Source organism: Pteronotus mesoamericanus, unplaced genomic scaffold, assembly GCF_021234165.1.
Source record: "Pteronotus mesoamericanus isolate MK-2021 breed Mesoamerican mustached bat unplaced genomic scaffold, CSHL_Meso_final contig_303, whole genome shotgun sequence".
Classification (NCBI taxonomy): domain Eukaryota; kingdom Metazoa; phylum Chordata; class Mammalia; order Chiroptera; family Mormoopidae; genus Pteronotus; species Pteronotus mesoamericanus.
Window position 1 is genome coordinate 691,249 of NW_026555130.1, and position 16,558 is coordinate 707,806.

General features: G+C 38.4%; 1 protein-coding gene across 1 annotated transcript in view; it reads right to left on the bottom strand.

Moving 5' to 3' along the window:
• Positions 1–16,558, bottom strand: part of ERO1B (endoplasmic reticulum oxidoreductase 1 beta) — a 43,926-nt gene that overhangs the window by 14,209 nt on the left and 13,159 nt on the right. The window contains exons 3-9 of the mRNA XM_054575503.1: positions 15,365–15,448; positions 11,318–11,359; positions 9,693–9,775; positions 8,176–8,249; positions 3,509–3,629; positions 3,349–3,395; positions 543–554 (exon numbers count right to left, since the gene is read on the bottom strand). Of these exons, the coding sequence (XP_054431478.1) occupies positions 543–554; positions 3,349–3,395; positions 3,509–3,629; positions 8,176–8,249; positions 9,693–9,775; positions 11,318–11,359; positions 15,365–15,448 (463 nt within the window). The remainder of the gene's footprint in view (positions 1–542; positions 555–3,348; positions 3,396–3,508; positions 3,630–8,175; positions 8,250–9,692; positions 9,776–11,317; positions 11,360–15,364; positions 15,449–16,558) is intronic.

The following is a 16,558-nucleotide window of genomic DNA, read 5'->3' on the forward strand; positions in this document are numbered from 1 at the left end:
CATCTTTCTATCCTGCACAACATCACTATGAACAGAAGGTAGATTTAATATAATTATTCATTTGAAATAAGTATTTAGGGAATTTGGGGCCATCGTCCAACAAAGAGTCATTCTGTACCCTGGAGTAACCCACAGCTGATAATTTAGTATTATTCATCAGATTAAGTATTATAATAACTGAGGTTATACATTTCAAAGTCAATAAGAAAAATAAATCACAAGACACATTATCTGGTCAAACTATCCTAATTTCTGTTTCTTCAGAACATATTTAAGTAGATTATAATAACCAGAAAATTGAGAAGTTGGCATGGGATCATGGTTCCTATTCTAAACGTTTAGGGAAAATGATCTTTACATATTTTTTAAACATTGGATAACGGTATATTATTAAGACTACTCAATTTTTGTCACTATTTGTTGGTAGCTATTTTCTAAAAATGTAAGATAAACACTGCCTTTTGAATTAGGGGAAAAAAACAAATTTTGATCATTAAAGACATTTCTTCTACTTGAAACAAAAACACAAAAGCTTAACTCACCATCATCTTCTCCTGAAAGAGAAAACAATAGACAGGATTTTAGAAGACATCTTACACAGTTCAGATTCCAATCCTATTAACTTTAGTATCAGATTAAAACTTCCTGTGTGCTGAACTACTGATTACACCCTGAACCTTGGTCCATGTGTGGTCACCCTGCAAATGAGACTTCTTAATAAGAGTATAGGCCCAAAAGTACAAGATTTTCACTTTTCATATAATAAATAATATCAGAAAGGAACTAAAAATAACCACAAAGACCAGTGTCAATCATGAACTACAAACACTGAAGTTGCTCCTTTCCTCATCACCTACAGGGCGCTCTCGGCCGGCCTGTCCCTGCTGGACCGCTTCTGCCTTTGAAATTACTGCTCCCAGGCACACACACGCCTGGACGAAAGTTCTTCCCAAACTGTAGTCAGTGAAACCCTCACTGCATTTCATTTTTGTTGAAAGGTTCTGCTGTTCAAAAGCTGTTGGGGAGGCAGCTGTAGAAGCCCAGTGGCTGTGGCTCGGAAACTGGGGAAGGAACACAGCTCACAATGGGAGACCTGCTGGCCCACAGCCCGCAGTTTCCGTGGAGACAGCGCACAAACAGCACGAGGGAGAGCGACTTCCACGCTCTGCAGAGCACACCTCCTCCCTCCCGCAGCAGGTCTCCCTCCTTCCTATTTCCCTTTCTTCGTTCCTCTCCTCCTCTCCCCCTACCCCAGCCCCACCCCCGTCATTTTCTAGGTAGCTCTGGCCTTCCCTCCTCAATTCTCCAGCGCTCTCACGGCTCTGACTTATCATACTACGGAAGTGAAGTATTTCTTAGGGTTTGGTGGTTTTATTAAATAAACAGTTATATTTTCTGCTTTAGAAGTGATCATATTATTCAACAAAAATGAAATGCATAGGCCATCAATAAACAATAAAATCTTGCTACTTGTGACAACATGGATGAACCCTGAGAGTGTTATACTTAGTGAAATAAAGCTAGAGGAAGACAAATATGCTGTGGTTTCAGTTATATGTGGAATCTCAAAACAAAAGAAAAACAAAAAACCAAACTATTAGATACAGAGAACATATGGATGGTTGCCAAAGATGGGGGTGAAATGGGTGAAGAAGGTCAAAGGCACAAACCTCAGTTACAAAATAAGTACATCCCGGGCATATCATGTACAGCGCGGTGACTAGAGGTAATACTTATTACATACTGGAAAGGTGTTAAGAGAGTAGATCTTAAAAGTCCTCATCACAAGAAAAACAAATTTCTAACTGTGTGGTGCTGGATGTTACTAGACTTAATGTGGTGATCACATCACAACAGATACAAGTAGCAAATCATTATGTTGTGTACTTGAAACGAATATAGTTATATGTCACCTACGCCTCAAGAAAAGAAATTTTAAAAATTCTAATCCTCGAAAATAAAGTGATCATAGGAAAACTGTCCAAAAGTGTTCCAAACTGTCCAATGGAACAGAGTGTGGAGGCTGGGCGGGGGTGGGGGAGTGTTCCCTTTGTACTTTATATAACTTTTGTTCTAATTTTTGTTTAATCTTGTGTAATAAAAACATTGAAGTTGCAAATAGAAAAGTTATAAAGTAAAGCAAACAAAGGGTGAGAGGCCACGCACCCCTCCCTGACCAAATCTGGGAAGGAATGCCAGTCACTTGTGACTGAGCGAGTGTCTACGAGCGGTCCACTCGCTCAACCTTCCTAAGCCTCCTTGGCTCTCAGAAATGCCTGCAGATACAAACCTAGCCCAGGAAATTGAAGTTCTTACAACCCTGGTCTGAAGGAAACATTGGAAGGGCAAGTCGGTTACAGGGCTGCTCCCTGGGGCTGGCTCCTCGAGAGCAGACTGAGGGTGTGCTCCGAGTTTTATGCCGAGCAACCTCCCACTGCCTACAGCAATGCTGTCTCACAGAAATGCAATGCCAGCCACACATGCAGATTTAAATTTTTTCCAGTAAAAATTTCTAATTTCTAATAAAATATTTTCTAATATCTACATTGCAAAAAGTAGGTGGTATATATGCACTACAATATGGTTAGAGTTTAAGCAGTCCTACCAAAAGAATAAAGTTCTGTTTAATGGCAAAAATGTCTTACGTTGTTTCTGTTTTTAAGTTTAAATACACTAAAATTAAATAAAGTATAAAATTAATTTCATGAGCTCAGTAGTCCAATGTGGCAAGTGGCTGCCTCACCCAACAGTACAGGCTGCAGGCGACCTAACTTCCCAAGACTGCTCCACATCCCGTGACTCCAAGTGAAGTACGTGGGTCAGCACCTTGGACATCGCCTGGGAGGGTGTGACAATCTGGGGCCTTACCCAAGACCTACAGAATCAGAACCTGTATTTTACCAAGGCTCCTTGGTGACCGGTGTGCACACTAAGTTTGAGAAGCACGCGTCAGGCAGCGGTTCTCACACTTGGCTGCATACCGGACTCAGCTGGAGAGAAAGCACACCATGCCTGGGTCTAACCCAGAAATTCGGACTCAGTTGGTATGGGACAGGGCCTGGGCTTCCAGGCTTCTAAGAGCTCCCCAGGAAACTGCTGATATATGGATTACCCACATAGTCGAACTAATTTTACATAAACCTCCTAGTTTAGGGTCTGGCACATCTCTGGTGCTCAATGAAAACACGTAGTAATCTTGAGACTTAACTATGAGCATTTAATATACTTTTTTGATCATTCAAATTAAGCAACCTATAAAACAGCTCAAAATTTTCTCAAATTCTTTAGTTATAAAGACATTTTGTGAATAATCTCTAAGAGCATAAAAATGTATTTAAAAAAACTCACCTCGGCTGGGTGCCAGGGGATTTAAAGGACGATAAACAGATCGAGGCCTGAAAAAAAAAAAAGCCCCACAAAATTCAAACATAAAATGATTTGCGTTTGTTATGAATTTTTCCCAACAGACACAAACACATTCTTTCCTCCCCACTCCTCTGCTAGTTACTTGAAACAGTTTTCTTCATAGATGCTGTTCCATACTCGCCACGCAGACGGCCCTTTGTAGCCGGTGTAGCGCTCTGGGTTCAGCAACAGGTCTACGTACTGGGCAGCTGGCGACCTCTCATCTAAATGAGAAACAATTCATTAACTATCCCTGTTTCACAATTTGTCTCAGCTTTAGCACTATAAAGCAAACACGGCTACTAGGTTAAAGAAATGCCACACTTCTCAAGTAATCTCCAACTTAATTGGCAGAGTGGGGAGCACACTTGTGACTGTACTTGACCCGGGATTCACGGAGCCTCAGACTTGAAAGAGGAAGAGCCACACCCTCCTCCTCTGGACAGGGTGCTCTGCAGTGGGCAGGGCCCTCGCCTGGTTCGAGACCTTCACTGTGTCTCCACTGACCACCAGGACTGAAAAGACCTAGCAAAATCATCACCTGTTTTAATATTTTATTTGATTTCTTCCCTAAGTGTATACCTAGCTAAACACAAGCTTGGAAACATTTATTTGTTAGCATATGTTGTATTAAAAATAAAGATCCTGTTACTCTCTACTTTTGTCTTATGAAGTAAATGGTTCAGTAACTTTGTGGTTCAAATTTGATCATTCCTCCAGTTAGACAATGGTCTAATTTTTAAACATGTCACTAATTTATTTTACCAATGTTAACACATTGAAATGGTTTTCTTCCCTCTCAAACAAACATATGAGGTACAATTTCAAGAACTTAAGACATTTAAAATGATATAACCATTTTCTTTATGTTAAAACCTAAATGAGCATTTGCTAGATCTCCACCATTTGGACAACATTTCAATAAAGATCACTGAGGGACACAAAAAATCAAGAAGAATGGTCCTTATTATTGGGGCTCACAGTCCAGGGAGAAAGGGAAACCCACTCTTCATACCTACAGAAAAACTACAATGACCATGCTCACAAATGTATGATCATAAGACATGGAAGCTGGATGCCAAATATGCAGGCACTGGTGTGGCCCTTTATTTACGTGCGTCCTGCTTTCTGGAGTCATGACATTACATCAACAGCAGTAGGCATGTGACTTAAAATAGTGGTCAAATATGGTCATTAAAATATCATCCCTCTTCTTTTCATTACCTGATTGTATATTTTCCTATCAGTCAACATTCACTGGGTGTTCACTGACCGTGACTGAGATTACCCACAATCACAAGCAGCCGGACCCATGCCTTCCAAGATCTACCCGGTGCTTACATGATACAGGACGAGCACAGAGATAATTACAACTATTCATTCCTCAGGGAGCTGTGTCAAACTTAGTGCCAATGGAACCTGATTTGGAAGAATTTTGGCCCTATTTCTAGTCCTAACATCGTATAGATATCCTATAGATATCCTGCTTTACAAGACACCAAAAACTGTTAATTTACAGATGGATGAACTGCCCAAGGTCATAAATTGACTCAACTTAAAAGAAATAATATAATTTTTAAGCCTTAATTTAAAAACAAAGATTGAAATTAAAAAATAATAAAAGTATACCTTTTGTATATAGTAAAACTCCAAAAAAATTTTACAATTCACTAGCTTTTGTTATATATTTTTAATTCCTTTGAGCTGTTCTTTAGTAAATTCAACTGCAAAATTAATTCAATTATGTACATAAGCTTTAAAAATATTATTAACATACATATATCTTTACTGACCGAAGCGTGTAGGTACACACATATAAGGAATGTGTGTGTGCGTAAGCCCACACGTATGTAGGGTCACCTATGAACATGCAGATTGGACTAGTGTCAACCTCTTTGTCCAACAAAAACAACTAAACAATCAAAAAAGAAAAGCAACCAGATTCATATATTAAAGTATAAAGATTTAAAATATATTTTAAAGGAGAAGATCACAAGAGCAAAATCTATTATACCAATTTTTAATTACCCTCTTAACTAAAACTTACTTTCTCAATGTTCTTAACATGTATTTCTTTAATTCAATCAAAGCTTCCTTAATAATTTTTAATACTTTTTCATGAAGAAGTGGGTTTTGTTAATCTGTGGAAGGGGTCAGCAAACTATGGCCCACAGAGCAAGTCTGGTATGTGGTGTATTTTTGTAAAGGTTTTACGGGAAGAGAAATCACGCCATCTGCCTGCTGCTGCTTTCGCACTGTTATGGCCGAGCTGAATGGCTGCAGCCGAGACCATGTGGTCCACAAGCCGAACGTACTTACTATTTGTCCATTTACAGAAGCAAAGTTTGTTGCCCCCAACCCATGCTGACAAGACTTCACCAAATCCAGGGTGAGGAGTTGCGTGTGGGAGAAAGCCCCCTATGAACACACCAGGGCTGGTGCCCCTCCATACCCCTGGGCCACATGTGTCACAATTTTAACTAATTTGTTCCTAAACTTTAACTTCTTTCCATCAGTACAGCTGCATCACTCATTCGGCCGGTTCTCTCTGGACCCTACCATGTCCTCCCCCCAAAGGGCTTTCTCTTCTTCCTCCTCGGCAAAGCTGTTCTATGTGCCATGCTCATAACCATTCCTCAAACAGTCACAGAGCTTCCACGGAATAAAATACATAATTCTGGGAGTTCATCAACTTGAACTATGTTTTTCCTCCTTCTCAAGTATACTTTTTTCCCCCAACTGAATTTCCTCGTCATTGTCCTAATTTAATATCAATGTTATGAGGCTACACTGCATTTTCCAGGATGCTACGCACTCCTGCCTGTCTCCTAAACCAAATCTCTTTGAAAACAATGGTGGCATAGGCCAGCGCAGTGTGTACGCTTTCTGCGTATTGACACAGGTCAGAAATAGTGAGACAAAGACTCGCGCCTCAGCCTACCACCCTCCATCGCCAACTCCATCCCTGCTCAGGAGAGCCTACAGTGTATGAAGTGCCCACATAGTTTTGATGCACAGCCTGATTTTAAAAACTACTGTGTTAAACAATATTGTTAACTTATTAATAAATGTCTTAAGGGAAAATAAAGTAAAAAAATCTATCACACTATGTAGGTTATTTATGAGCCAACTACTTAATCCAGCAAAGATCTATTGCACGTGGACATGTCCTGCCACTGTCCTAGGCACCGGGGACACAGTAGAGAGCCGAAAAGGCTAGGTCCCTGCCCTCAAGTGGCGGTGCACAATCTGGTTGGAGCAGAAAGACACGCACAGATAAACCAGGTAACGTGCTCGGCACTCCCAGGCAGTTCTCCGGGTGAGCAGGCCGCACTGCAAACAGCGCGCGGTAGTGGTTACTATTCTGCACAGGGAGAGACGGCAGGCTTTCATGAGGTGACATCTGAGCAGAAACCTGAAGCCAAGGAAGGAGCAAGCCATGCATAAAGACAATAACAACAAAAAAATGGAGAGGAGTAGGGACAGCTGCTCACCTTCAACTGCTAAATTATTTAAAAACCTACTATTTGATCTGTGTGGATCATCTTCCTTTCAAATAATGACAGAAGAACAAAACAGTAGAGAGCAGGGCTGTACGGATATGTTCCAATAAACTGGGGTGACTTCTTTAGATTTCTGTTTTTATCCGATGATTCTAGACAACAACTAAACAATGACTCTGGACTCTGTATTTTTTAAAGTTGCAGGCGTACGTCACAGTGACACACATGACAACACCACTCAGGAGAAGAGTGGTGACGGAGCCAGTAGCATGCTCATATGTGTAGGAACTACCTCAAATATAAAAGTTACTAATTAGCAATATAAGAAGCTAATGTGAAAAAATTAGTTAATATGATTTATATTGATGACAGGTAATGAGCTCATCACTTAATCATAGCAAGTGATCCCTGAATAGTATTTTTTTTATCATGCACCTATAGGAGAAATATATATTCCCACTTACTGAAAGAATATATATTTGCCATATTTTTTTATTTGAAACCCTGTTAAATAAGCACTATTAAAATGTTTTCATTGTCATCAGAGGATCGGGAAAATGAAAAATGGGGCAGAAGTGACTATACGTGTTAAACACTCAAATATGATTAGAATGACAACCGAAGGGCAAATGAAAGAGTAGGGAGTGAGGTGTGTGCCTGGCCCAGATACAACGGCTTGCTCTGCCAATCCTAAATATCATTACAGGGTATTTTATTAATCACACATTATTATATCCAGATACCCCAAAGAAACTCAGCTCAAATTTCTTAAAAATTTCCTTCCGGAACCCTTGCAAACCATGGTGATTACACTGCATCTCTCAGTATCTTCTCCCTTGACCAGACCCCTGCAGAAGCCCGCTGTGCGCTGTTTCACTGCAGCCGGGAATGACAGCGTGACCCTGAGAAACTAGCAGGACTTTATAATGGAAAGAATACAGGCTCTGGATTCAGTCATATTTGGGGGGAAATCCTGTCTCAGCCTCCTGCTCCTGTGTGATCTTGGGCAAGGTACTTAGTCTTTCTGGGACTCCCCAGACATGATCTAATACGCACTCCCTCAGGTGGCTGTAAAGGCTGGAGGCACCACACTTAAGGCAAGAGCACAGGGCTTGGGACACAGGCTCTCAGTAATGCCACTATGAGTAAGACCCACAGAGCGACATGCAGTGTTTAAAGCTCCAACTGTTGATATTTTAATTGATTTCAATGTCTTATAAAAGGGTTAAAGCAGAAATGATTTAATTATGATAGTTTATTTTATTACCATCAAGTTCACAAAAGTGATCCTGTGAGTCATCGTATCTTGCCCAGTCAATGAATGCTTCTTTGCTTTGATTACTATGGGAAGGAGGAATAAAGAGGAAAATGATTAAATCTGGAGTTGCAAATTTTAACAATGTATTCTAGTGTAATTAAAAATAGATAAGCTGGGTCACTTCTTTATTAGTTACATGGTGTCACAAACTCATTTAACTGTTACATGAAGGAATGATGAAAACAAAGTATATGAAAAACACAGATATTAACTTCCGTAGATATTTTCCTTTTAGTGTGCATCAAAGAAAACCATCAAGGATGCTCAAGGTAGCACAGTAGAAGCAAAAAATTTGAGACAACCTAAACGTCCATCAGTAGGGAAATAAGTAAAATGTGGTATATTAATACGAGGGAAACTATGCATCGGTTAAAAGAATGAGGCAAACCTCTGTTTTAACATGGATAGGTGTAGAAAGCCAAATATGCAGTGTAAAATGAAAGTTGCAGAATGTTAAATACAGTATTATATCATTCACATAAAGGAAAAGTCAAATCATATGCACAAAACTGTACACGTATGTAATAAAAACAAAAACCTGGCCTGGATATACACTAAATTCATGACAGTAGTTACCGCTAAGAAAGAAGGAAAGAAAACAGGATTGAGGAATAGAATATGGGGGATTTAAATTTTATCTTTGATGCTTCTCTTCTTTTTAAAAAAAAAGTTGTAAGAGGTAGAAAATGTTAACATTTATTCATTTGGAATGGAGAGTATATGGGTATTTATATTATCCTTTCTACTTTTCTAAATGAAAATTTTTTCAATAAATAAATAAAACTGCTAACTTTATTAAGTTTATAGCAATTATAGTATATAAATACAAATCTAAACAAACAATTAAAAACAAGGGAAATTAAAAAGAATTTCCATTCTTTAATGGATATATTAAATAATGGATATATTATTTATATAATATTCCATTCCCCACTCACTGATATATATTCAGTCATTTTATATTGCACAATTTGAGACCACTTACAAATTATTTATGTTGGCCCTCAAAAGCAGGTTTGTACTTAGAGCAAATAAGGAAAACTCAAATAAGGAGAGTATTAGGACCTTCACATGTGTGTGTGACAGTGGAAAACTGCATGTGTACTATTATAATAGTCACTTTTATTCAAAGGGTAACATATAAATTGAATTACTATTTATAAAAAGACTTAGAGATTCAAGTTCCTTTTCCCATAATAATCAGAACGAACAGACCCCTAAACCCTGCAAAAGCTGAGCAATCTTCTAAATTCCTACTTTTTAATAAAGGCGCTATTGATGATTTAGAAATTTAAGAACAAATCAGCCAACAAGAGGAAGCACAGCTCTCATAGGATTCAGGATAAAGAATAACTTCTTCCTTTTAAAAATTAGTTGAAACTTTAATGTTTTAAAATCACAAGAAAAACAGGAGATTTCTGATACAAATGACAGAATTTTTTAAATACTACTAAAACAAAACTTACCTTAATGTGCTGTTAATTGCCCCCAGCTTATTGGCTTGCTCACAATCTTCTAATTCCTTGGTATTGTTTGCCACTTTCAAGTACTAAAAGGAAGTGTACAACAAACAAGTTTGAGTAACAGTCATTACCTTCCTTTTTATTTCAGGCTCAACTGGCAGAACAGGCAATCTGTCAATGGTAACATACACTAAATATAGACACATCCTATTATTAAAAAATATAAGAAATACAAATGAAATGAATCACAAATTTCTACCTAATAAATAAGCGAAGGCATTAAAAACATAACCAACATGTTGATGATGATGTAAACTCAACCCTTGTGGGAATGTAATTTAACATGTATCAAGAGCTGTAAAAAGGCATAAACCCTTAAACCAGCAGTCCCACCACAGAAACCAAATCCAGAACAACACTTAGAAACAAAACGATGAACAATCGCTTTCGAAAGTGACTGGGTACTGTTATCACGTGGGGCTGAGGCAGGCACGCCCCATGGCCCGGCAATCTTATTTCTACATCTAGACCCAGAGGAACTTACGTGTGAGCACACGAGACAAAGGACAAAGACGCTAGGGCCTCACTGCTTGTAAGAGCAAAAACCAAAGGCAACTGAAGTGCCTATCGATACAGGACATACTGTAGTCATACAACTGAATATTATACAAATGTTGGAATTAACTAAATTGACATATATCAACAGAGACAAAATTTCAAAAGCAGAACATGTTTAAAAATACACACTCAAAAATGTATTTAACTTGAATAAATACAAAAATATAGTATTTAAATTTTTAAAAATTCCGTAGAAAAGGCCTATATATACACTGTGGATGCTTGTACAATAAAGTATAAAAATAGAAAGTATATCACAGCACACACATCGACTTCAGAAACATGTCTCACTTTGGGGAGGGAGGACACAGAATGGGGTTGGGAAGGAGGCCACAGGGATTTCTACTGTCTTTATACTCTGTTAATTTAGAGATCTGATACAAAAATAAATAGAAGGGAGTGAATGTGAACAAAAGACCACCTGGGAGAGAGCCCCGGGAGATGATGGAGAAACAAGGCCTCACAGAAGGAAGCAGAGAGGGAGGGCATGCGGGCCTTCACATGCATGTGCAATGGCGAAAGCTCCACGTGAACTATGCTCTAAAAACATGGGAATGACACAGTGAATTACAGCGTATTCAGAAGAGGAAAAGGGTAATCTTTAATTAAAAAAAAATAGTTTAATTCCATTTAAAAGTAGTAGGCTCAAAATATCTTGATAATTGTTTACCCTGTCCAACATAATCCCAAATATGACAGGTTGACTAGTTGAAACAGAAGACTAAAAATAGGCACATGATAAAACACCTGTTGAGGAGGCCATCTGACTTCGTAGTAACACTTTGTAGTTCTAGAGGTTCCGAAAAACAGAAGTGAAGCTATATAATTTTAATTGTGAGAATATACAATCTCCATACTTGCTGCAAAAGTTAGAAGTTAGAGGGTTTTAGGCAAAGTGTGTCCATTCCCAATCAACCATTTTACCACTCTGTTCTGTAACTCCTGGCAACTAGTAAATGGTAAGCTTCACCACATAAAGCAGAAATACTCAAGGAAGAAAAGCAACTCACCTTATTAGCACTCCCAGCTTTAATTCCGACAGGAATTTTACTCTTAAAAGAACAAAAAAAAAAATTTTAAGCGATCTTCATTTTTTGAGATTTCTTCACAAAACAGAATGCTATTGCTCTACTGCAAAGGCTATTTTATTCTAAGAGGAGAAAACATACAATTATTCAAATTCTGTAATCATACTACCTCTTTGAGGTAAAAGGTAAAGAGTTATACTAATTTAAACCTGTAAATCACAGGACAGAAAAACGAATGACATACGCAAAATCAGAGCATCAAAATCAGCTCACATTTAAACTCCCAACGCAGTATTTAATAGCTTATATAATTTTCAGGTTTACAAAATGACTAAATCACTTTTCCCATAAACTTTTTTTACCACAGAAACAGAAGCTTTAGAAACTTCAAAATTATTTGAAATGTTATGCTCAATTCATTTTTGATTTCTGCTCTAATTTGACATTTAAAGTTTAGGCAATTTTGGATTAATGTAGACTGCAAGAGTAAGCTCTTTGGTGCATATGACTAACCTAGGGTTTACCAGCAGAACTGCATGTAGGTTCAACTCTGTCTCCTACAAAGCCAACAATTCATTTTAGACTTAAATCTATGAATTGTTAACACTTGGTTTATCAAACACATTTTAAACAAAAATCACATCTGAAAGCAGACGATCACAGGCTGACCCTCTGATCGACCCGGGGGGGCTGGTTTTTGATGTTTGACTCTATGAGTTAGCAAAGTAATAGAAAATTAACCTACTAAAATTTTTTCACATTTCATAAATTTTTATCAAATATTCAGAATAAAATATTTTCCTGTCAGGCTGAAGAATATAAATAATAACAATAATGATCAAAGATCTTTTTCCCAATCAATAAAAAAAGACCACGCATATCATAAAAATGTGAGTTGCTGCTACAGTTTTACCATTTCAGTGTTTCCTACCAGTACCTCTCGCAGCAGTCAGGAGAAAGCTACAAAACTCAAATCAAATCTAGCAGTCACAGTTTTAAGACTCTGAACTTAAATATGGAATAAATGCTAGCCAAAGTACCCTCTGACTACTGTAGCATAGTATAGTATGTTAAAATTAAAATCTTTAGCAGCTTTTTTAGAAGTTTGATGCTAAGTGCAATAACTTGCCTGAAACAAATCTTAACATAAGCCATTTGGAAAAATGGAGGTAGGTACGTTAGATGATGATGAATAATATAAAATTCACCAAAAAGAATTAAAAGTAATTAGAAATATAAAGTTAATAACTAAAATCTAACACGAAGTAAACCTGTCTGTTGCCACCAACACAAGCACATGCGGCAGTCTGAAAACTGCAGAATTAAGTGACCGTCACAGTTAGACTTCAAATGATGGAATGCAAAATTTCACTCCGTATCACAAGTTTGAGTTCAATATGAAATGCCTAGTAAATTCTCCCCCAAAGACAGAGAAATGCAAATATTGTCATATTGCTTAAAACGACCAACAAAAAGGGACCATTTTTATTTCTGGGGAAAAAGGGAAAGGAATGGGATTGGAAAAGGAACAGGCAGGGATTTTTAAATATATTTAATGTTATATTTCTTGTGTCCAGGATTCATATACCAATAAACATTTTCATTTATTCTTATAAACCTAAGACTAAAGAGGATAATTCACTGTAGACAATATTTTAATGTAAAACTATTTAGAAATACATACTGTACACAAAGCCAATAACTCTTACAATTCAGCAATAAAAAGGTAACTCAACTTAAAAATGAGCAAAGGTTTAGAGAGACATTTCTCCAAAGAAGAGATACAAATGACCAATGAGTACCTGAAAAAATGCTTAACATTATTGGTCATCCGGGAAATGCAAATCAAACCAAAATGAGATGCCATTCACAAGGACAGCTAAAATAAAAAGGACATGATAACCAAGGTTGACGAGGACATACAGAAATTGGAACCAGTATACATTGCTGGTGGGAACGTACAATGGCGCAGCCACACTGGAGACAGTTCGGCAGTTCCTCAAACAGTTAAAGTTACAACATGATCCAGCAATTCCACTCCAAGGTGGACACTCAAGAGAATTGAAAATATATGTTTGCACAAAAACTTGTACCTAAATGTTGACAACAGTATTATTCCCAGTAACCAAAAAATGGAAACAACCCAAGTGCCTATCAACTGAAGAATAAACAAGACGAGGTGTACCCATACGATGGCATATCATTCAGCAGCAGGAAGGACATTCCGGTACACGGTGCAACATGGATGAACCTTGAAAATGTTATTCTAAGCAAAAGAAGCCAGCCACAAAAGGCCACGTATTGTATGATTTTATTGACATGAAACATCCATAATAAGCTTAGAGACAAAGTGGCTTTGTGCTTTCCAGCAGGGAGAGGAGCAGGAAAATGATGAGTGACTGCTAAGAAGCTGGAGTTTCTTTTTAGGGTGGGGAAAAATGTTTATATATAACGGTGATGATTGCACAATTTTGTGGCTATACTAAAAACCATGGAATTGTACATTTTAGAAAGAGTGAATTTTATGGTATGAGTTATGTCTCAATAAAGCTGTTATTTAAAAAAATAAAATATTAAAATAATAATTCAACTTCATTCTGACATAAGCATATAAATAAATAAATGAATGAAAGACCAGAAAAATTTCTTGCTCACTGTAGAACACCAACTAACAAGTATAGAAGAAATGGAATCAGAAAATCACTATTTGGCAAACACTACATATGTAATTATTTCAGGCAGGAATCATCAATGAAGGCTAAAACAATAATGGTAAATGTATGAGGGAAAATAGGAAATTTTCATAGTCTCAAAGATTTTTTCCTACTTTGCAATGAAGAAACCTGGCAAGCACCTTCACCCAGCAATGAGGGTGACATCATATGACTTCTAACATGACACACTGAGATCACATCATCACTTCTATGGTATATCCACCCAAAGTGCGTGGCCAGAATCCAATAACTAGAAAATACTAGAAAAGCCCAAAATAAGGGGTGTTTTACAAAACAACGGGTGTACTGGAAGGGAGGGAAGGAGGGAGCAAAGGAGGGAGGAAGGAAAAAGTTAAGACATCAAAAGACGAAGAACTCCTGCAGGACTTTTCCAGATTAAAGGAGGACGAAGAGACATGGCATCCAAATGCTCCATGTGCTCTAGGGTTAGGGATTTTTTTTCCCCTATAAAGCACATTATTAAGTCAGTTTGCGATATATGATTCAGGTCTATAGACTAGAAATCAATATTATATTAACACTAACTTCCTGATTTTGTTAATTATGCTGTGGTTAGGTAAGAGAATAATCTTGTTTTTAAGAACATATACACTGAAATATTTAGGGGTAAAGGATCCTGTTGTTTACTTACACCTAAGTGGTTTGGAATATAGTAATATTAATAAATATATACATATAGAGAAAATAATCAAGCAAATGTGATAAACATTTAGGGAATCTGGATAAAAAGTATATGGAAATCATTTGTATCATTCTTGCCAATTTTCTCTAGGTCTGAAATTATTTCCAACTAAAAACTTAAAAGACATACTATATTCTTAAAGGGAAATGAAAAAAAAACATATTTTTGAAATTTCCCCATTAGGAAGGACATTTGTTCAGATGGTTTTTCCATATTTTTAAGGACAACAAACTAGGTTAACTGGTAAGGTAAGAAAAGCAAAAAGTAATATGAAAATATAGCTAATAACTAATTACTGATGAAAAAGAATATAACTATGCTAGATGTCAAAAAACAAAATCTAAAATGTAGCATTCCATTACTAATCAGTGTAGCCTTTTTTTTTCCCATTGTAAAAAGGCCAATTGGAGACCTAATTCCAAGCCTGAAATTTCCCCGCCTTCTGCACTTTAATTCCCACTCTAAATTTTAGATTTAAGGTTCAGTGGCGGGTTTTATTTGTTTGTTTTTGTTGTGCCCACAAAAGACGATGCAGATTCAGGAGGCACGAATAAGGGCCAGCCAGCTGCAGATCCCGTCCCCGCACAGGGCCTCCGGTTTTAAGTGTGTTACCTCTGGACAAGGCTCCACGTGACAGTCTTTTATTGAACAATGGCCATCTTCCGCCCAGAAAGGACACGGTCGCTTCAGATTAACCTTGAGAGAAAGAATGAATTAACATGAGTACACATGTGTCCCGGCTCTTCCGTGCTCTCTTCAGTGTCCCCATGCTGGGCAGCGGGGACATGGTGATGAATGAGCAGCCTCTTGTGCCAAAGCACCTGCACAGTTCAGAATTGAAATGACTGCTTGCCATTCTCCAGACACCCAGATGTAATATTAATTTTTTAAAATAAATGATACTATTAGTCCTCTGACACTTCAAAAACAGAAGAAAGCCAAGTGCACAGCTCATCTGCAGGGGCAGAAAGCATTCCTGGACCCCAGCCCTCCGCGTCTTCCAGGTCTCTCACGCCCCCACCACTGAACAAAGTGTGTTCGAGGACCATGGTGCGTCGGGCTGGGTGGCTCTGGGCAAAGGCAGAAAAGCACTCCCCTTCCCTTCAAACACCACTCATCTGCTGGAGGGAACAAAATGTATATATTTCTATGTTTCTTTAATAACAAACTGTGGCGAGGCAAATCTAGATTTTTCTGATTGGTAAAAGACGGGGCCAGCGGCTGGAGGCCTCCGAGGAGGTAATATTTCAGGACTGACAAGCGTTGGAGAGACAAACATGTTTTGGCGAAGGCAACTGACCTCGGACACTTCTGAGAACTGAGAACAGCCAATTCACTGACTTTTGGTGGGGAAGGGGTAGAGTGGCAGGGAGTGAGGTTGGACAGGCAAGGGACAGGTTTGGCAGGGCATCTTAAACCACCGAAAAACGTTAAACTGTCATGTTCTAAACAGAACGGGAAGGCGCTAGTTCAATAGGATTTGCAGATGGATCGCCCAAGTCAAAGACCATGGTTTTTAACTCGTTTTCTCCCGTTTCCACAGGCTTCAGAGAGTTCACTGTCTGCTTCGCGCTGCCTCCATTGCCGCGGCTCACTTCTTGCCCAGACCAGTGCAAGCCTCTCTGCTTCCACTGCCTTCGACCCTCACCGAGCAGATTCGCACCCAGCAGCCCTAACTGTCCCTCTAAAACTAAGTCAGACGATTTCGATCCCCACTCCAAACCCTCCTGTGGCTTCCCAAAGGCTGCAGCCAGCTCACCAGGCCCTGTCACCTGGCCTCCTGACGCACCCCCTCCACCTTGGCTC